Source organism: Accipiter gentilis, chromosome 22 (assembly GCF_929443795.1).
Source record: "Accipiter gentilis chromosome 22, bAccGen1.1, whole genome shotgun sequence".
Taxonomy (NCBI): domain Eukaryota; kingdom Metazoa; phylum Chordata; class Aves; order Accipitriformes; family Accipitridae; genus Astur; species Astur gentilis.
The window spans coordinates 21,299,442-21,321,848 of record NC_064901.1 but is presented as its reverse complement, the minus strand read 5'-3'; the positions used below and the strand labels follow the sequence as shown (position 1 = coordinate 21,321,848).

The window sequence follows — 22,407 nt, the reverse complement described above, 5'->3', positions numbered from 1 at the left end:
CCCCTGTCAAACCTTGGTATTTATCAAAGGTATTCTTTCTACCATTATGAATGCTTACCTACCCCTTAATGGAGCAAGCAGTGAATTATCTGCCAAGATCTCTTGCAGTTTAAGGTTAAACGGCCCTTGTTTATTCAAATTCAGCAACACGAAGCTTACTATTGCAATAAATCTTCTGTACTAAGACAACTCTGAGTTACTGTGCCATGAAATGAACTTTATTTACGTAACCTTATCCTGGAGATATACCCACAGAAATGCATTTGTAGGCCACAGTGAGGAAAACAAAAGCTCCTGAACCTGAATTCTACTTAGCAGCTCCATGATGTATGTTTTAGGTTGGTTGGGTGTTTTTGAATTTTGGGGCAGGATTGGTGGTGGGTTTTTTGTTTGTTGTCTGGGTTTTGTAGGGTTTTTGTCAGCTTTAAATAGCCAAATTACTGAGATACTTGGTATCAAAATGTTCTGGTGATCTAGTTTAATGTGCCTCTCTATTCTCCTTTGCTACTCTTGCCAACAGCTAATATCAGGGAATGCAGGGAAGCTTAACCAGTCTCTGGAAAGAAAAGGGAGCTTTTAATTAGTTGTAGTTATCTCACGTGTTTCTCAGGCCTCTGTTGCTGTGTTCTTTAAGCTGCTCAGGCAGATTTTTCTTGTGATAAGTAAGAGTGGTGGGGCTAGAGCTTAGACATAGAAAGAACTGATGTGTCTGGCTGCTGGTGGTGTTATATTTTGGGATGCATTGGAAAGTTACCGAATCTCACTGCTTCAGAAACATTCAAGTCTCCTGAATTCTGAACAGCAGTTTGGACAAAGTCTCTTTCATTCTGAAAGCTGTTTGTAGTTGTAAGAAGTATTCTTGCATCTGTTTACACTTGATTTATGTTTTTAAAGGTTAACCCCCATAGCTATAGAGTTAGTATTGAAAAAGCTAAGCTTCTGAAATAAGGGTATAGCTCCATGGCTGCTAAGCAAATGGCGTTGAGAAGATGACTTTTTCAGCACTGTAATGGGAGCTATGAATTGCATAATTTCAGCACTCATCTTACCAGTTCACGTGATTTGTTTGCTGGACTTATTTACTAGTGAGGAAGATGTAGACTTCTCCTGTGAGCGAGCATTTGAAGTGTTATAACACAGAACTGTTGCTAGAATTGTGGGATTACGATAAACTATATTAGTTAAATGTAGGACTGTAATTTGGCAGTCTGTGTTGAGTGATGAAATCAAGCATGGAACCATACTACTCGCTGTAATTGAGTGCATGTGGCCCAACTTCACTTCTGTTGGCTGTCTTTGGAGCCTTGGAGTGACTTTTCCTTCCCTCCCACTCTCACATAGATACAGCTTCTAACTTCCATGTTAAAAAAATATTAATTCTAGCTGTAAGTGTTTTCTAAAACAGAGACTTAATGATTTTGAATATCTCCTTCCTATGACTTTTTTCTCTGTAGGGTTTAGGGAAATCTAGCTCCTGCAGTAGCATGTATGAGGGTCTTTATGGTGCTATTCTGTATTAATTGAAGGTTGGGGTGTTTTGGGTTTTTTTAGTGCTAAAGTCTTTGTGAGCAGGGAATTTATAAGTTGCAGCCCAGAAAAGGATACACCTGAGCCTAGGTCACTGTGTGTCACAAGTGGTTGATGTTTTGCAGCTTCTGAATAGAAAACATTATCTGTGGAAAATCTACTTTGTATTATGCAAGAGCTTATAACTTCTGTAAGGCATCAGACCGCTTCCAAACTATGAACTGCATTATGTTTATGAAAATATTGAAATAGTCTGCTTTCCACAGTTAAAACCTTTTCATGTTTCTGGCTTACTGACAAAAATTCTTACTGTTACAGAGGCCATACCTAAATGGAGCTGCTAGTATTACTGGTATGTCAGTGTCTGCTGATTGGTTGAGGGGTTGTTCCCCACCCCCTCTATTTATGTATTTTATTTTTCAGCAGTGACTGACCAAGCAGCTAGATTGGGTACAAATTGCTGTGAAATTCCAGTATGGCATAGTTTAATGTCAGGTGTGCTTTGTTCAAGGTGATAGATCTGAAAAATATTGTTCCAGGAAGGACTTGGGTTGCTTTAGAACCATGGTCTTGTCAGCTGTGAGTTAAATGAAGGCTTCTTAATGAGCCGTGCTGAGTGCTGTCAGGAAGCTCGGAAAGAATGGACAGGTTATATACCTTCTTGGTTCTTATAGTACAATTTCATAGCACTCTGTGCTGTGAAATTTTATAATTTCCGTTCTACTGCTTTGTGTTCCAGACCAGTAGAGCCAGAGTATTCATCTGCAATTATGTGAACTTGTATATCTGCCTATTGTTTAGCATTGTTATGGAATTGCTCAAAAATCTATATGTGATAGATTGACTGGAATGAATTTAATATTGGACATCAGCTAGAATAAACTAGCTCATACAGCTGTTGTGTACCCCTGGAGGGGGCAGCAGTGATGTTTGCCTTATTTGCTTCTCTGCAAAATACCAGGGAGCAGACTATCAGGCTTTCCAGTTGTAGTAATGAAGAGTGGATTGACTTTTTGGGGTTTTTTTTCCCTTTTTCATAGGTTGTTCCAACAATCCTGGAGAAATTTAAAGAGAAGAAGCCTCAGGTAGTGCAGGCACTGCAGGAGGCCATTGATGCAATCTTTCTAACAGTAAGTAAGAATGACAGTTTTCCAATTGTCTGAGAATTGGTCTCTGGTGTTGATTTGCTTTTCTCTTACTTTAGTGAAACTAATGACTTCTTTATCCAACACTGTAGACCACATTGCAGAACATAAGTGAAGATGTATTGGCAGTGATGGACAACAAAAACCCAACAATTAAGCAACAAACATCCCTTTTTATTGCAAGAAGCTTCCGTCACTGCACACCTTCTACTCTGCCAAAAAGCCTGTTAAAACCTTTCTGTGCTGCACTTCTCAAGGTAAAGCAGGAGGAGTTGGTACTTCTCTGGTGTTGACTTAAGCACTGTTGTTGTGAAGTGTTGAATGGTTTTGGGAGAAAGACCCTTCTGGTAGTGTAAGAACTAAAGAGTTCTTGTGTGCTATGTAGCTATCAGAGTCTGTTTTGACTGATACCAAACTTGAAGATTACTGTCAGTCATGGGAACAGTTTAGTCGTCTTTTTCTTAGCTTCTCTGAAACTTGAAGACTCACCAAGTTTATAATAGACTAAGACAGTGATTTACAACTTAAATTTCTGGGCACTGTGCCACTTGCTTCTTGCAGACATCTCTAGCAAGCTTCTGTTGGAATGTTACATATCATTTACCATGAATAAAAGAACCATCATTGATTCATACACTGCAATTACATTAGAGCATTTATCAGTGTCAACAATAACAATGTATACTTTTTTTTCTCATTGCAAAATAGCCCTTTCCTTGTTTTGGGAAATATCCCTGGCTTCAAAAATGGAGATTTGAACAGGGTTGCAGAACTTCAGACTCCTTGTGAACTTTCATGGTGTTGCAATATCTATTAAATCATGAATGTTTACCACCACCTTCTTGTGTGAAAGAGCCAAAGATGGGAAACTGGCTATATCTGAGAAACAGTAGGCTTGATCAGTACATAGGAAAACAGAAGTGCAGTGGAATATTAAGGATTATTCTGTAGTAGATGTAGATTTTTAAAAAAGGAGAGGGGATTTATACAGAAGATGGATTTATTCCTTCTGCAGTGGAATATTAAGGATTATTCTGTAGTAGATGTAGATTTTTAAAAAAGGAGAGGGGATTTATACAGAAGATGGATTTAAGAATCTGTTTAGATGTGAGCTGCAAGTCATATGATACAAGTTGTCTTTCTTTGCAGCATATCAATGATTCTGCTCCTGAAGTAAGAGATGCTGGATTTGAAGCATTAGGCACTGCCTTGAAAGTGGCTGGAGAGAAAGCTGTGAATCCTTTTCTAGCAGATGTAGACAAACTAAAGCTTGATCGGGTGAGTTTATAATCATAAATGTAGAAAATGCTCCATTTATCCATTGAAGATGCATCTTAGGCTAGAGAAGACTAAAGAGGATGCTTTAGCTAATGACTTTCCGCACAGATTTTTGAAAATTTATTTTTTACTTTAAAGTTACTCTTGTTGCAGGGAATCTGAAAATCTCTTCATTTCTTGCTTAGATTATCAAGCGTTTTTTCTTTGACTTCCACTACCTAAAATGCATTAGTATGTTAACATAGCACCATGTCATTCTTATGTAAAGTATTTGTTTGTCTTTGAGGCTGTATTATCTATGAGGTGGGTTGTAAGGCTTGGGGTTGGTTTGGTTTTTTGTTTGGTATTTTTTGTTGTTGGTTGTATGTGGGGTTTTGTTTGTTTTTGAACACTTTCTCTGTTTGAAACAAAGTTTAGGGTTTTAGGTCACAACCACATGGTCTAATTCTATATTACTAGACAGGATTTGGTATCAAAGACTTCCAAACTCACAAGCTACAAAGGTTTTATGCTTTTGCATAAGTTGACAGGTTTGTCTGATTTTATAATATAGATGCTCTAAAGACTAATTCTTAGCATCTTAAAAGTATCGGGGGGGGGGGGTGTAAATGCTTTCTATGTGTATAAATGCACTTCATTTTGAACTAGGAAAATTATTCTAGTAATATAGTGATGACTGATTGTGTTGACTAGTTAACATTACTACCATAAGGAACACAGAATAACAAAATTTTGTGAAGTAAACATCTTAAACTCTTAACGTTTTTTCCAGAGTAGGCAAGTTTGAGCCACTGCTGTTGAAAGGACAGTATATATCTAATTGTGGTAGCTACATAGTTTTTTGTCCTCGTTTTTTTATTTAACTTGTCAGATTAAAGAGTGTGCTGAGAAGGTAGAACTGGTTTATGGTAAAAAGACAGGAGGAACTGCTGAGAAAAAAGAAGGCAAGCCTATTACTGGAAAGACCCCTGTTCTCTCAGGGGCTGGTGGAGATAAAGAAACAAAAGATGCAGCAACCAAACCAGGACTGCTAAAAAAAGCACCTGCTGTGAAGGTAAGAGATTGTCTGGCTGTCACAGTTGTCTGTGATTGCATTGAATAGTTATTGAAGATCAAAGGTGGCCTGTTAAACATCTCCTTCCACTGAGGAATTGCTGTCCTTCTGTAGGAGTAGGTGAGCCCAACAGCAAAAAGAATCTGGGACTTTCCAAGAATGTACTTGATGAAGTCTCAGTTTTTAATAATACAAACTGTCTTGTCACTTACATGTTAATACCAGATTTTTATATTGAAATAGTGATAGACCACTGGAGGCATTCAGAGGAGCCTCAGAAGTTGTAATGTTAATGTGCTCTGTGTTGATGTAGTAATATTTGGCTGAAGTCAATGTCTCTTCTTATAACTAGCAAGGTTACTACTTAAGTGAGTATTCTGTTCACTGTTGGTTTTAGCTTGTGACCATAAATAATTTGAACCGTTAGCCTGTATTACTTTAAAATGACTATTTGGATTTTAAAAGTTGACCTAAGTAGCACTGTAGGTGGTCATTGTAATACCCTGCTTATTTCTTCAGGTAGGAAACCTGGAAGTGAGTAGCAGAATGGATCAAATTTTTTAAAATCTCTTGATACTGTGGTAGCCTGGAAATGACACACCAGTCACAAGTTTAATATCTAATCAGCATCCATAGGAGACTACATAAGAGGAATTCATTATTTCCTGAACCTTCACAAATACATACATTCTTTCCCTTTTCATCTTTCATTGTCCTATGTGTCCCTGTTACTGTACGTGTTTTATAAAACCTTATAGTCTGAAAGCAACATATGAATTAAATAAGCTCTGGTTTTCTTTGACTGCAGCTGTTATGGTACTAGAAAGGTATGTCTTTTTTGACATTAAAATGTAGAAGTGTGGAAAAACAGCAGTTCTTTTGGTATCTGATGAACTAGAGACCTGTTTGATCTTGGCTAACTTGTCCATTTCCTTTCCAGTCTGGGGGCCCACCCAAGAAAGGCAAACCAGCTGCAGCTGCAGGTATGGGAGGTGCTGGGGCTAAAGGCAAGAAGGGTCCTGAGACCAAAGAAATATTTGAATCGGAGCTCTCGGTGAGTATTCTGCTGATCTCTGAAATATGAAGTCCTCTGTATAAGTAGCTTTGGTTAATCAGTTCTTCAGCTACTACAGAATTTTTCACTGAAATTGGGGGTGGGGTGGGGTGTTAGGACAAGGGGAAGCAATACGTTTAAATAAATGAAATTCCTAACTAGTAAAATGGATGTTTGATATATTGTGGTAAACACACCTGTTCTTCAGGTTCTTTTTGGTACCAGGCCATATAAGACAGTAAACAATAAATCATGCTCATGTAACAGGGTATATCACATCATCCCTGAACTAGGACCAGATGAAAAAATTAATGATATGACTAATTTATATGTAATTTAGGATGCATGATTTGCTGAAGGTGTCTGGTATTAAAAGCCTTGAGAATACAGTATTTGGGAGTTTACATTGAAATCTGAAGTAGAGTACGGTAATAATTAAATGAACTAATGCAAGTTTATTCTGTGCTGTTCATATTAAGTTACACTTCAAAATTATGATTGAATTCTGCACGTTAATTGAGCATCTACCTATCTCCTTCGTGGGGAACTGGGTAGACTAAGCAATCTGTAGGTCAAATAGTAACAAAAAGCTATTAAAGTTTTGCTAGATGTATCTGTAAGTTTTTTTGGACTGTCCGGTATCTTTAGAGTGTTGCTTAGAATGAATACTTTCTGATATGTATCCAGTTTATATTGCTAGTTATACAGTGGAAAATGAGTATGCACTTCCTGAAGGTGATACAGACACCAGTGAAACAAGGGAAGCTTTTATCATTTTTCATATACTTAAAAAATTTTAATTCTTTTTGCTAAAATGGATGCAGAAGATATGTCTTCTGTCCACCCTCATCAACTACTGATTCATTGCTGTGAATGTTTATTCAGACTTCACAGGAAAATTATCTTGCAAATTTTAGGTTACCTCTGCTTGATTCTGTAGGTAGATAGTGGCTACTCAGGATTATTTTTGACTGTCTGCACAATTTACCATACTTTGCAGGGATTGCTTTTCTGTTGCTGTACAGCTGAGCAGCTTCCTAATTCATAAGGCCCCTAAACTATAATCCATATAAAATCTTCCAACTTACAACAGAAATCTTCTCATATTTTCTAAATGCACCACAGTGCAAGGGTCATTCCAGTATATTACCTGTCCTTAAGGCTGCTGCCCCCCTCTTGAAGGGATATAGTGAGGTGTTAACCTTGTTCTGATCTGTCTACAGATAGAAGTGTGTGAAGAGAAAGCTGCTGCTGTCCTTCCAGCTTCTTGTATCCAGCAGTTGGACAGTGGTAACTGGAAAGAGAGGCTTGCCTGCATGGAGGAGTTTCAGAAGGTAAGTTTGTAGCAGTTGATAAGAGAGGCAAGCGGGGAAAGAGAAAAACTAATTTCTTCAGCTTTTTAGGCCTGGTAACTTTTAAAAGACATACCAGTAGTAGTGATATGTCAGCATTTCAGATGGATTAAACAATACTTGCAAAAGACAAGCAGCTTATATGGTTTAAATTAGTTCTTATTCCATAACAGTAGTGGAGTAAGTTATTCAGTTTAATGTAGACAGATAGTTATGCTTTTGTCAAAAATATTTGTATGTGGATTGAGGATGCATAGAGGTCTCTTCAAAACACTAAGTAATTCTAAAGCTTATTTTCAAAGATAACTAGGTTTAAACAAAGTTTTGCAATGACTGGGCAAAACCATTTGCAAGCAAGTCCCTGCTGATTGAATGTTAGGCAGCATTTGATTATAATACTAAAATTTCAATTGGCAAATAGTTGATGTTTGAACCCTTATACAATACTAGCAGTCTTCACAGCTGGTGGTGAGTGCTTCACGTAGTCACAAACAAAAAAAGCATCATGTGTCACTCAAATGTGAAGCCTGGCTTTCTTCACATGGTTTCAGTTGTAAGACCTTCGAGAGTTCATAGTCAAAAAGACATCAACTGTAGATGCACAAATAGTTCATACTGCTACACCATTACAGTTGTGACCGAGCTGTAATATTTTAGTGGAAAAGGTGGCTAACTTAAGTTACGAAACAGTGACTGCTGCACTGAAATGCTGCTGCAGAAACCAGCTTTACTCAAATGTAAAGATGTTGGTGCAATAGATAAGCCTAACAACAAGTAAAAACAGTATTTTAAATTACATTTGGTTAATCTCTGCTGTGTAGTCAGTGTTCCAGTTTGAAATGTTGTCATAGTTTAACCCCAGCTGGCAATTGAGCACCACACAGGTGCTTGCTTGATCCTCACCCCTGTGGGATGGGGGAGAGAATTGGTGGGGAGGAAGTAAAACTAGTGTGTTGAGATAAAGACAGTTTAATAGGACAAAAGGAAGGGAAAATAATAATAATAATAGAATATACAAAACAAGTGATGTGCAACATAATTGCTCACCACCTGCTGACCAATGCCCAGCCAATCCCTGAGCCATGGTGCCTCCTGGCCAACTACCCCCCAGTTTATATACTGGGCATGACATAATATGGTATGGAATACCCCTTTGGCTCATTTGGGTCAGCTGTCCTGGCTGTGTCCCCTCGCAGCTTCTTGTGCACTCCCAGCCTCTGCTGGTAGGGCAGTATGAGAAACTGAAAAGTCCTTGACTTTGTATAAACACTGCTTAGCAATGGTTAAAATATCTGTGTGTTATCAATGTTATTCTCATCCTAAGTCCAAAACGCAGCACGATACCAGCTATTAGGAAGAAAATTGACTTTATTTCAGCAGAAATCAGGACGAACGTGCACAATATACTTCATCTTAAAAATAAATTAAAAAAAAATAAAAAAGAGAGAGAGAAAAAGGTAGCTTGGGGGTTTTTTTTTAGTTAAGTGTTAAATTCCCAGGGCTGTAATGGGCAATAGTGGTTGTAAGGACACTTGTCAAAGAACATACAAAGCATAGCAATGTGAATGCTGTAGTTTAAATGTTGGCTCCATACCTGTAAAATGGACTCCTTGTAGAAGTGGGTCTTGTAGTAAGGCTTTTCAGGTAAATTCTTATGCTGAGAATTTCTGCAACTTAGTTTGGTAGTAAGAAAATATTTACAGGACAGTTGATGTAATTTCTGGTTGTGTTACAGGTTTTATATCACTTGTGACCCACTGGCTAACTTAATATTTATCCTTTAGGCTGTTGAGCTTATGGAGAGAAGTGAAATGCCTTGCCAAGCTCTAGTAAGAATGCTGGCCAAGAAACCTGGTTGGAAGGAAACAAATTTTCAGGTAATACATTATCCTTCAGTAACTAATAGTCCATTTTTGTTACTTAATGTAAGGCGTGTGTCCAACTAAAAGGTGGTAGGTGCATATATGTCATTGACAGTCCTAGCACTATGACCACAGTTGTATCTGTAGTTAATGAGAATATAAACTTTGAAATTAGGTTTTATTTCTGCTGATTGTTGAGACTTAAAGACAACATTCGAAGATATATAGATGTATACATGTGTGCAGATATGTGTATGAATGTGTATATATAAAATCTAAAAGTAGATAATGGCTGTCAAGTATTTATTGTGTATGTATATATACATACAGATGGAAAAATATGTATTTGTGTGTATACACACGATCTGTGTGTATAATCACACAAAACCATATATACACAAGCGTGTGTGTATGAAATATGTATTTGGGTACACAAATGTGTGTGAATGCACTTCTATATATTTAAATGCATGTATACATTTTTGTGTGTATATATACACAAATACATATTTTATGTATACATTTGTGTTTACCCACAAATACCTGTATTCTTTTAATAATTTTTTTATATCTATAAATACGTAGAATAAAAAGTTTGCTCTAAAATGCATGAAGACATGAGTAACTTCTTTGCTGTTATGGACATTCCAGGTGATGCAAATGAAATTGCATATAGTTGCATTGATTGCACAGAAAGGAAACTTCTCCAAAACTTCAGCACAGGTTGTACTGGATGGTCTTGTAGACAAGGTTGGTGACGTGAAATGTGGGAGTAATGCAAAAGAAGCTATGACAGCAATAGCTGAGGCGTGTCAGTTGCCATGGACTGCTGAGCAGGTGAGTGAGCAGTGAAGGTATTCTTCCAGTAAATAAAACTTCGTTCAGTCTGAGGAGTAAATCCTAAATCTTTGATTTTTCTCTGTTGCCTGAAAGTGATTTGTTTGCTCTTAAGATACCTGCTAAGGCAGAAGTTAAAACCAAGTTCCTTCAAAGAAGGAAATAATGAGTAGTAAATCAGTATTTTGCCAAAATATTGCCAAAGCAGGTACACATCCGTAATAAAGTATCTCTGGCTGCCTTTAAGTACTTCAGGAACTTCTGGTTCACTTCAGTTGCAATGATATTCTGCTACAGTGACACAACAGATTTTTCCACCTATGTTACCCCAGCTGTTTCTGTTTACTTGCAATGCCCTGTGGTTTTTTGCAGGTGTCTTCACTCCTTTATTACAGTGCTTTGTCACCTAGTTTGTCAGTGAAAATTTACACTTAACTCTCTTCTGTTCCAGGTTGTGGCTATGGCTTTCTCTCAAAAGAATCCTAAAAACCAGTCAGAAACTTTGAACTGGCTTTCAAATGCAATTAAAGAGTTTGGTTTTTCTGGGTACGTCTTTTAAGTAAATTGCTAAGAGAAACTTGAATGAAAATGTTTCTAATCTAGGACAAAGAATCTGTTCTTTGTCAAATTGGTCTGAAGAGGGTGGCTGCAAGTGTGTCTGAACTCTTGTTCCTTAAACTTTGTCAGGTGCTCTTCTAGCTCTAAATGTGTAAATGAAAGTACCTGACATTACTAATAGGATACTATTACACTACTAATTCATCTACTTTATTCATCACTCGGCCTTCTCTGAAGAGTATTTTTCTTAAACTTTATATACTATAGGAGCAGGCTGGGCAAGGAGCTGTGGTATTGCATTGTTGTTCCTGTTCTACTTGGATACACCTGCACCCAGGTGGATCACTATTCTATAGTTTAAAAAACCTAATCCAGACAGCCTATAGAAGAGTACATATCAGCATGCTTGTTACTCTCCTTGGGAGAGATTTTGAGGCTGCTAACAGGATGAAGCTTTAGCCAACAAGATAGCCATTATTGTATCTGGTCCTGTGAGGTTAAGAAATGGATTCTCCATCAGAACCAGGGATAGCATTCCTTAATTTTTTAATCATCAGTCTCTTAACTGAATGTGGTCAAGCATATGTAATACAGTTTACTCCAGAGAACATAGTTTCTAAGCAGTGAAGACTTCAAATACTAATTTGACTACTTGGGCAGTTACTATGCCTGTCCAAGCTGTTTTGTAGCTATTAAATGGATAGTAACATTGATTAAGTCTGGAAAATAAACTCTCTTCTTCAGTAAATTCCCCGAAAAGTATGTACTTCCAGCAGAGCAATCTATGTGTAGATATAATACTGGAACAGCAGTGTTTGAGGCTGCACAGATGAAGCTTCCATGAATGCCTGTTTTCTCTTCTATTGAATAGAAGATGCAGTCATCTAAACCTTCTCTTCTTTCTCTTGTAAATTTATCTTTGAAATTTGTGTCTTTCTGGAAGATCCAGAGACAGACTAACAAACCCCCCCCCCCCCCCCCCCCCCCCCATACCTTTATTATGTAGCCATGTTTCACGTGCTTAAAATGATTCTAGGCTCATCCCTCAGGATTTCAGTCCTAGCAATCATATGGGTGAGGTAGTTTAAGAAACTTTCCAGCTGTAATAATAGCAATCTTTGGTATCACTTATCTTACGTTTACTGTATTGATTTTCATAGTAGGCTATTCCCCAAAGTGATCTCTTTTGGTAGCTATTTAAATAGTTACCATCAGAACTGCGCCCGTGATATTTTTTTATAAGTGGAAATACCTTCTGCTTGCAAGTTAGTTATATGAACCTGTTCTCAGCACACTTTTTTTTCTTTAGCATATTGTGATGATTTTTTTTTCTTGTTGGTACTTCCTGTGTTGCGTTTTACTTATGGGGGTTGTCTTTTTCCCACAGACTGAATGTCAAAGCTTTCATCAGTAATGTGAAGACAGCTCTTGCTGCAACTAACCCAGTGAGTAAATTTAGAATTTGAATCCTGAATTATTATCAATCCTTAATTTGAAGACTGAGTGCTTTTATCCTCTTTCTGGCAGGCTGTAAGGACTTCTGCCATTACCTTGCTGGGAGTCATGTATCTTTATATGGGACCTCCTTTGCGAATGTTTTTTGAGGATGAGAAGCCAGCCCTTCTCTCCCAGATAGATGCAGAATTTGAAAAGGTATGAAGTGTAGCTCTCTTACTACCAAGTATCATTAAAACTACTTGGAAACTTTGGTAGCTGGAATCTGTAGTAATATTGTGGTCTAACCTGTGTTTTTGTAAGTGAACCAGATTTTTTTAAGCCAGCTCACCAAAGAAGCTGCAAACTTGTTATGTCTAGCTATGTCAATAGTTACTTTGTTTTTCATTGCTAACTTAAAAAGTTTCTGGATTGGTTTGAATAGCATAATGTCTATCATCCCGAGACAGCGCGTTCATATCATGCAAGTGTTTTTATTCTTAATGTCAAATGAAAAACTGAAATAGGTGTTTCTGATTTTTGCATTGCTTGCAGATGCAAGGGCAGACGGCACCAACACCAACTCGTGGCATTTCCAGGCACAGTGGGGGAGGTGGGGATGACGGTGAGGAAGAGGAACAGGAGGATGTGGGGAATGATGTTGTGGATCTCTTGCCAAGAACAGATATTGGGTAGGTTTCAATTCTACAACCTGAAGACATACTTCCACTGCAATTCAAAACTTTGTGTTTATAAACACTTTCTAAGCAGAAATCTGTGGTGTTAAAGCACTTATATACTAAAAGACACATAACTAAGAAAATGGGCTGTTTACCTTCTTTTTTCTCTTGCAGTGATAAGATCACAGCTGAACTAGTGTCTAAGATTGGGGACAAAAACTGGAAGATCAGAAAGGAAGGTCTAGATGAAGTGACAAGCATAATAAATGATGCTAAGTTCATACAGCCAAACATAGGAGAACTTCCAGCTGCTTTGAAGAGTCGTCTCAATGACTCTAATAAAATCTTGGTATGTTATTCAAAATCCTGTTTCAGCTGTTCCCAGCTTAGAACTTAAAACAAACTATTTGTGATTTCTCAACCTTGCCTATTACTCAGTTTGTTACAATGTCATGAAATCAATAGCTGGAAAACAGTGAACTGTGTATTTCCAGATTGTATATTTGCTTATTTTTATAAGTATTTGTCTTTGTATTAAAAAATGAAGGCCTTCAAAAAAAGGGAAAATCTACCCTACTCTGAATGTAATGCAAGCAAATTGAAAAAAACCAACCAACCACAAAAATGTTTGGATAACCGCTCCACTTGGGACAAAAGTGAGGTGTCCCTTCTTTGAAAATATTTTTAGTTGAACTTCAGTTTACTTGGAATATAGAAATAATATTTATCTGTGTGATTAATTTGAAGTCTGGAATAGATATCATTGAGCAGGCATTCTAAAGTAAAAGCCTAGATGTACAGCAGTGTTACTTTTCCCCATGTGACTTGGAGTTTTGTGTATGTGGTTGTAGCAAGCAATATTTTATTCAAAGCCTTTTTGTTTATGTGCAGGTGCAACAAACACTGAGCATCCTTCAGCAGCTAGCAACGGCAATGGGTCCCAATATCAAACAGCATGTGAAAAATTTGGGCATTCCTGTCATTACAGTCCTAGGAGACAGTAAGGTAGGACACTCGTCAAGTTCTCTTTCCTTTTTGCTGCTCACTATCTGAGCCATGCCTGAGAATAACTATTGCTGTTTGGACTTGTTTTTGAGATGGTGGATGGTAGTTAAAACTTCTTTGGAAGTTTATGAATTTTTTTTTGAAAGGTTCTTGCCTAAATGAAAACTTACTATCCAAATATGAATGTGTGCCTGAATATATGTTCTGCCTGAGGTGTATTCCTCTGCTTGTAAATAAACCCAGTCAGTGTCATAATTCAGCTTTTAAATGAAACGTGGTGACTCCTATGATACTTGCAATGCTGAAAATACACTATGGTAGACTCCAATCAAGTTTGCTTGGTAAAGAACTTCTGTTATTTTTAGTGTATCAGTGTGGATTCCAATGTACATTATTGTCTTTGTGTCACTGTGTAGGAGACCTTTGAACTGTAGGTAGAAACAGGGCACTCGCAACTGACACTGAAGCTTGTATAATGTCAGTGTTGAGCTTGTCAAGGTGCTATGTCAAAATCAAAGCTAGGACCATATGAAAGAGCTATTTGAAGCAATGGGGGAAGGAGGCTTGGGAAGATGCCAGTGTCTTATGCCAGAAGTGGTGGCATACTTCAGATGTCTCTACTCTGAATGTGAGTAGGAAAAAGAGCAGAAACTGGATCTACCTGTCCCAAGCAATTATCCAATTGCTAGAGTTTTTGACGATGAGGAGGATCCTTTTTGGGCCCTACTTTGAAATGTTGATAGTGGACCCACTGAATAGTTGAGGAAAAACAACAGCTTGTAGCATGAGTGAAGACAAATTAAGTTTGAGCGATGGGAACCAAGGCCTTGTTGGAGAGGCTGATGAGTATCTATTTATGTGCAGCACAAGATTTGTTTCTTGTCCCATCTTTAATCTCATTGAGGAAAAGTTATTTGCAAGGATGCTTACTTATTGTTTAGACACATGCCTGGATGTTACCTTTGCATTTAAAATTGAGTCATACTAAAGCTGAAGGAGTCCGTTACATTATCAGCTTGCTTCAGAAATTCAGTCTACAGGAGAGAGTCATATGTATGGAATCGTGTCTATACTGATAACATTTTGAAGAACCATGGTTGTTAAGTATTCCATCTGACTTCTCCTGACTTCACATAGCTGCTTCAAAAAAAGGTGCTGTTCTAAATTTTGTTTGGAAACAAACCACTAAAAATGGAAACTGGTAGGAGTTAGAAGACTTCCCTGTTCCTGACTTGACTTTTGCTCATGTGTGTCCTATATGAGAGTGCCTTAATAACAGGCTCCATAACCCACTTGCCTTGATTTATGAATGTGCTAAGTCTTTATTAAGCTTATGTATTAAAAATGATGGTAGGTAAGTATAGTGTCTGATTTGGTGATTTCTGCAGCTGATACCATCACTAAAACTAAAATCTTCTGAATCTTAGACTTTTCAAGCCATGAAGAAAAACAGATCTCAAAGCCTGTGATGTAGAAGCTTTTTGCTTTCATGGGAAGGATAAATCTATTGCCTTTTCTATTGTAATCTTCTGACCTCTCTTTAGGAGTATTATTTTTAAATCTTGTTCTTGCTACAGAATAATGTTCGTGCTGCTGCACTAGCAACTGTGAATGCCTGGGCTGAACAAACTGGCATGAAAGAGTGGTTGGAAGGGGAAGACCTGGCTGAGGAACTCAAAAAAGAAAATCCTTTCCTAAGACAAGAGGTAGGCTTCTATGGATTAAACTCTGTCTAATCAAAATAACCTTACTTGCCTATGGACTGTGTTTATCTATGCAGACTGAATGACACAATGCTACCATAACATGAGTAAACAAGTAGCTGTGTCTTCATACTGACATAGAATTGTTAAACCTCAAAAGGCTAATAATGACCTTTCTTCCTGATGATAGCTGTCATTCAGATTTCAGTGCCTCCAAAATGACATTTTTGTTGATTTTGATCAGCATTTTAAGAGATAGTGTGTTTTCCCTCAAATTAACCACATGGTAATGAAGACCAGAACTGAAGCCGAGTCATTTAATATATTTGAGACTGATAAAGTGTAGCTGAAATTCTGATGTTACTTTCAAAAGGAAGAAACAGCCCATGCAGTCTTAAGAGACCAGTCTCCCAAGTTTTAAGACAGCTGGGTATTAACATACTACACTTAATTTTAAAATTTTTTTTAATTGCTGACATGAAAATTGATGTTGGTTAAGAATATTTCTCTGAACAAATGGTGGGGTGGGGTGTTTTTCCTGTTTACATAGAGATATGCGAAGGGCTACTATTCAGGCTCTTGTGGCCTGACAGAGTGCTGTGAGCACTTATTCAAAAACTTTTAAAATAAAACTTTCTTTCAGCTTCTTGGTTGGTTGGCTGAGAAGTTGCCTACCCTCCGTTCTGTTCCTTCTGACCTACTCTTGTGTGTGCCTCACCTGTACTCCTGCCTTGAAGATCGAAATGGGGATGTGCGTAAAAAGGCGCAGGATGCCCTGCCATTCTTTATGATGCATCTTGGGTTTGAGAAGATGGCAAAAGCCACCAGCAAGCTGAAGGTATTTCTCTCACTGAGATTAGATAATGTGACCTTGAATGAGTGGATATTAACAAGTCACATTTACAGTCTCATGGCATGCTGTTTTGCATCATGTAAGCTTGTCTGCATTGAATATTTTCAGGGGAGGCTGAAAATAGTATCAGGAGACTGAGTTAGAGCTTTCTCTGCCTCAGAGTCTACTGCTACCATAGGTTCATAACTTCAGGAGCTTGACATTTATTCATTCTGCTTTCCTTCTGAAAAAATCTACCTGCAGATAGCTTCCATACCAGTTACTGTCCAATTGTATGCCTTTGAACACATGCTTTAAGATGGCTTCTAGCAATTTGGTGTGTCTTACGGACTCTTGAGTAGCTTAATCACTGTTAGGGCACTCCATTAATGTCATAGGACTGCTCACCTAGAAGAGATTGCTGGTTCATGTTTCCAACAGGTCTTGCAGAAGAAACTTAATGGAAAGGTGTTTTATCTCATAACAGAAATACCTGAAAACACTGATGTTTTAAGATAAGCATCCTGGAAGATGCTAAACAGAACAGCTTGTTTCAAACTACTGTCATTTTCCTTGTCTGTGGCACGTATTAGTAATCAGCATCACTAATCTTTCTGAATTTATCACTTTTTCTCCCCCGCTTCTGTTCTCTAGCCAACTTCCAAAGACCAGGTATTGGCCATGCTTGAGAAAGCCAAAGCCAACATGCCAGCCAAACCAGCTCCTCCTGCTAAAGCATCTTCCAGGGTGGTAGGGGGAGCTGCTCCAGCCAAATTCCAACCTGCATCAGGTAACTTCTCTTATGTTCTAGGAAATGACTGAGGAAAGGGTGGGTTTGGAAGCCTTTTGACGTGCCAGAGGAAGAAACATACTTAGCAGGAGGAGAGGAATTCAGCATAGTTAGGGTCACAAATAGCTGCGTGGTCTACTGAGTTCTGTCTGCAGTTCTGGTCTTGCAGTTGAGTCAGCTTCCAATGTAGGAGGGTTTTTTCCTTTCCACACAACCATCTGTCAACTGCTCTTTGAAAATACCTGCTTGGTATTCAAGCTAAACCCCATGGACTAGAGGATTGGTTGTTGGGGTTTTTTTGTAATACTAAGCTGATATTAACATAACATTTTTTTAAAATGTTTTTTGCATTAATTTTTATCTGGAGTATTTCTTCTGTATAGTTCACTGTGGTGCTACCAGAATGCTTGTGCTGATGCGTAAGACAGGGTAACAGGATCAGGGGACAAGTGATTTGAAGAAGCAGCCCTGCCTTATCTCTCTGCTGGGGCTAGCTTGCCTGCTCAAACTGGGTGCAACTACAGCTCTACACATTAGCCTGCACAGTATATGTGTGTGTGCATTTTTAATTGTTTTGATAATGACAAATTTGCTAACATATTATCATCTTAATTATGAAAACTTTGTATGTTAACATGGAATTTAAGGAACTTATTTTATGGGTCTAAAATCCTCAGACCTCTGCGTGATAAGCGTATTTTATCCATGAACAGTTTTTCTTCTGTCCTAAGAATGGAAAACTGTGCTGACCTAAAATGGGCTTGTTGGTATTTTGAAATGGTCTATTGTTTCTCCAGCACTTGCTGAAGATTCAGGGTCCAATACCATGGAATCCAAGCCTGATCCAAAAAAAGCCAAAGCAGGAGGAACCTCCTCTAAAGCTAAGGTATGTTGATTTCATTACGTATAAAATCAGTTCTATAAAGTTAATAGCTGTAGTTTGTTAATGTATTATAGGTAGAAGACTATAGCCCTTGCTAGGGCCTGCTTTTACTGGGAATCTTTATGCTTGTATGAGTTCTGAAATGGCAGGTTTTCCCATATCGCTTACTTAATCACTACTTCTGTCTTATTTAGTTCTTAAAGTTTGTGTTATCAAAAATGCAGTCTTGTGAGCAGCATGGTCTATGTTCTAAATCTGCTTGACCTTCTTAATTTTGTGCTGTTGAGAATTCGTTTTTACCATTGCAGTTCCAATGTTATACTTCAAACAGTAATTTTGAACCCATGTATCAAAAGAAATTAATCTCTCCTTTACCATGTGAAGGGTAAAATGTTCTCAGTCACAAGTGCAAAAAGGAAAGGAAGATGCTTAAATGCATAATAATCTCAACTGTTTACATTTGAATTTGTGGCTAGGCTTTTCTGGTTTTTTGTGTTAAAGTAATTTTTTTTGCTATTAACTTTAAAGTTTGTCCTGTGTGTGTATAACTAAAAAAAAGCCAAATTGTTTTACAGTCCCGTTGCCTCCATTGTCTAAAGTAGTGTTGTGATGAGAACATTTGATGTAGGTTCAGATTCATGGCAGGAATGAATGGAACAAACCTGGAAGGATGTTGTAGATTTGCCTAAGTCGATGTGTTCTTCTGTCAAAACTCTGATGCTAGAGTTGATGCCTTTGCTGTGAAGACATTAAAAGGTTTGGAATGGTTACTTCTGAGAGTAAATGGCTGTCTAACAACAAAGCCTTTTCTGTGGCTTATTTACAGCAGTCAGATGTTAATAGCAGTATGTCCAAGGGCAATACCAGCCCGTCCAAAGCTAATACAAGCCTCAGCAAAGGCAGTACAAGTCTGACAAAGAGCAAATCTATCAAACAGGTACCCCGTTGGGTTTTAGGGATGCGTGTGGGTGACTAGCACACTGGTTGAGAGTGATGTGTCATATTTCACAGGGTACTACTGTGCACACTGTTATGGGTATTGCTTCCACAGCAGCAGAGCACATACTTCTAAAATTCTAATCAACATTATTCTTTTAGCTTCTTTCTGGCTCTTGTACACATAGGCAGCATGAGGTTGGCTGGTATCTAACGCTTGCAATTGATAGGACTGAGGCATACGGAGGTCTTGTGTTGCCTGTTAATACCTTGCTTTTTTCAGGGTGTACAGGGGAAGAAAGTGCTAAGCAAGCCTAATCTGAAAGAAGATGATGATAAATCCGGTCCTATTTTTATCATAGTCCCAAATGGGAAAGAACAGAGAATGAAAGATGAGAAAGGGCTGAAGGTGAGAAAAATCTGAATGTATTCACAAGTGTTGAAGGAGTATAATTTTAATGCATTCTTTTGGTTTTTAATGTAGAATTAAACATGCTGTGGTATGAAAGTGATAGTTTCTGTCCATCCCTTAAATTGATTATCTAGTTCTTCAGTTGACCTTCTCAGGCCAATATCTGGTTTATTGTGGTGTTTCTGTTCTGATTTGAAATTTTGTGCATTTATATGCTCTTACAAAAGCCAAAGGCCTTTTTATAACTTCTAAGAGGTGGTCTTCAGTTGTGAAGTATCATCAAGTTTTTACCTGAAAACAGTTGACTAATTTCACAGTTCTAGGATATATGCTTTAATACACTTACTTTGAAAAGCCTCACTTATCAAGCTTGTCTTTTGTAGGGAAATTCTGTTATCTAAAACATGCATGTTATTTGTAACTTGCTAGTAAATAGGCCTATCTATAGCTTAAAAACAACCACTTTAAATTATAATAATTAAGGTAATGGCCTAAAGATAACCACTCCACATAGAGAAAATTTTTCATGGAAGCCAAGGTGAGCAAACACCACTGATTTTTTTTTTTTTCTTTTAATTTTTTTTTTTGGTTGATAATGAGAAGACTTTAAAAACAGATTCTAAAGCAGAATTAAAAGGAATGCAATTTGCAGATTCTTTCAGGAAGAAAAGGTATTGCTTGCTTTGAGTTGCAAATGCTGCCTTTTACAGGTGTTAAAGTGGAATTTCACTACTCCCCGTGATGAGTATATTGAGCAGCTAAAAACTCAGATGTCCAGTTGTGTGGCCAAATGGCTACAGGATGAGATGTTTCATGCAGACTTTCAGCACCACAACAAAGCACTGGCTGTTATGATTGAGGTGAGTTTGCATCTGTGGTAGTAGATGTTGTGTAGAATTATTCTCTGCTATGAAAGAGTCTGCTTGAATTAACATCAAATTGGAATTCTCTGAGGAGCCAGGGGCCATTGTTCTGTGAAGCTGAAACCTTAACATACATAAAAATAATTTTCAGAGGAATAATGAAGTTGGTATTAATATTGTTTCTTGGGAGAAGGGAAAATTTCCTCACTGGAGACTTGTCTTAGAATTCCAGAAAGCTGTGTAAGTTAAAAGTGAGTACTTATGATACTAGGAATCGACCAATAAATGTAGACCGTCTTATCAGGCATATCTTTTCCTTATTCTCTGTTCTTTTCTTGAACAGAGTGTTTCATTTTGCACAACTTTTTTTTCTCTCCTTCAAGCACTTGGAAAGTGAAAAAGATGGAGTCATCAGCTGCCTGGATCTGATCTTAAAATGGCTTACCCTGCGGTTCTTTGATACCAACACAAGTGTTTTGATGAAAGCACTTGAATACCTTAAATTGCTTTTCAGTTTGCTGAGTCAAGAAGAGTATCACCTTACTGAAAATGAAGCATCCTCTTTCATCCCATATCTTATCCTAAAGGTACAGTTCAGAAACTAACCTTTATTTTTCATTAGGAATATGGCAGGATACCATCAAATACTGTAATATGTTCATTCCAAACATATTGTGACTAGTGTTAAATTGAGTTGGCGGCCAGTCACAAGTGGTGTTCCCCAAGGCTCAGTATTGGGGCCGCTTCTGTTTAATATCTTTATCAATCATCTGGATGAGGAGAACGAGTGCACCCTCAGCAAGTCTGCAGACAACACCAAGCTGGGCAGGAGTGTTGATCTGCTTGAGGGTAGGAAGGCTCTACAGAGGGTTCTGGACAGGCTGGATCAACGGGCCGAGGCCAGTTGTATGAGGTTCAACAAGGCCAAGTGCCAGGTCCTGCACTTCGGTCACAATAACCCCATGCAATGCTATAGGCTTGGGGAAGAGTGGCTGGAAAGCTGCCCAGCAGAAAAAGACCTGGGGGTGTTGGTCAACAGCCAGCTAAATGTGAGCCAGCAGTGTGCCCAGGTTGCCAAAAAGGCCAATGGCATCCTAGCTTGTATCAGAAATAGCGTGGCCAGCAGGACTAGGCAAGTGATCGTCCCCCTGTACTTGGCACTGGTGAGGCCGCACCTCGAATACCGTGTTCAGTTTGGGGCCCCTCACTACAAAAAGATGCTGAGGTACTGGAGCATGTCCAAAGAAGGGCAACAAAGCTGGTGAAGGGTCTAGAGAACAAGCCTTATGAGGAGTGGCTGAGGGAACTGGGGTTTGTTTAGTCTGGAGAAAAGGAGGCTGAGGGGAGACCTTATCGCTCTCTACAACTACCTGAAAGGAGGTTGTAGCAAGGTGGGTGTCAGTCTCCCAAATAACAAATGATAGGACAAGAGGAAATTGCCTCAAGTTGTGCCAGTGGAGGTTTATATTGGGTATTGGGAAAAATTTCTTTACCGCAAGGTTTGTCAAGCATTGGAACAGGCTGCCCAGGGAAGTGGTTGAGTCACCATCCCTGAGATAATTAAAAGACGTGTAGATGTGGCACTTAGGGATATGGTGGTTTAGTGGTGAACTTGGCAGTGCTAGCTAGGTTAATGCTTGGACTTGATGATCTTAAAGGTCTTTTCCAACCTAAACAATTCTATGATTCTATATTGCATATTTGCCTTTAGAAGCCATTTACCAAAAACGGTTTTTGCATTAAGAATAATTCTGGGTTTCCTAACATTTAGACTAATTGACAGTAACATGAGACTGTTTAAAATATTCTGTATTTCTCCCCACCTCCCCACCCCCACCCCTTTTTTTTACTTTTCCCCTAGGTAGGAGAACCGAAAGATGTCATCCGCAAGGATGTACGTGCCATTCTGAACAGGATGTGTCTCATCTATCCAGCCAGCAAGATGTTCACTTTCATCATGGAGGGGACAAAATCCAAAAACTCAAAACAGCGTGCAGGTGGGAAATAGCATGATGAACTGGGCAATTGCAAAGTACTTGAAATTGCTTTGTTTTGCATCTTGAAAAACCCAGCATAATAATGTTTGGTGGAATATGACATTTGCCTCTTTGTAGAATTTTATGCAAATGCTTGTAATTGCTTAAAGGATTGGATTTTAAAGTAGTATCATCTTGCTTTTTATTTTTGGTGTCTTTGTACCTT

At 38.2% G+C, this 22,407-nt stretch overlaps 1 protein-coding gene across 3 annotated transcripts in view; it reads left to right on the top strand.

Annotated features, from left to right (window-relative positions):
• CKAP5 (cytoskeleton associated protein 5) overlaps positions 1-22,407 on the top strand; it is a 43,931-nt gene that overhangs the window by 7,325 nt on the left and 14,199 nt on the right. For all 3 annotated transcript variants that reach the window (XM_049825690.1, XM_049825689.1, XM_049825688.1), the window contains exons 9-30: positions 2,568-2,657; positions 2,765-2,929; positions 3,822-3,950; positions 4,822-5,004; positions 5,945-6,058; positions 7,282-7,392; positions 9,195-9,287; positions 9,924-10,109; positions 10,561-10,655; positions 12,055-12,112; positions 12,195-12,320; positions 12,657-12,793; positions 12,956-13,130; positions 13,673-13,786; positions 15,364-15,492; positions 16,133-16,327; positions 16,976-17,111; positions 17,909-17,997; positions 19,214-19,339; positions 20,053-20,202; positions 20,589-20,792; positions 22,067-22,202. In XM_049825690.1, the coding sequence (XP_049681647.1) occupies positions 2,568-2,657; positions 2,765-2,929; positions 3,822-3,950; positions 4,822-5,004; positions 5,945-6,058; positions 7,282-7,392; positions 9,195-9,287; positions 9,924-10,109; positions 10,561-10,655; positions 12,055-12,112; positions 12,195-12,320; positions 12,657-12,793; positions 12,956-13,130; positions 13,673-13,786; positions 15,364-15,492; positions 16,133-16,327; positions 16,976-17,111; positions 17,909-17,997; positions 19,214-19,339; positions 20,053-20,202; positions 20,589-20,792; positions 22,067-22,202 (2,941 nt within the window). The remainder of the gene's footprint in view (positions 1-2,567; positions 2,658-2,764; positions 2,930-3,821; positions 3,951-4,821; positions 5,005-5,944; positions 6,059-7,281; positions 7,393-9,194; positions 9,288-9,923; positions 10,110-10,560; positions 10,656-12,054; positions 12,113-12,194; positions 12,321-12,656; positions 12,794-12,955; positions 13,131-13,672; positions 13,787-15,363; positions 15,493-16,132; positions 16,328-16,975; positions 17,112-17,908; positions 17,998-19,213; positions 19,340-20,052; positions 20,203-20,588; positions 20,793-22,066; positions 22,203-22,407) is intronic.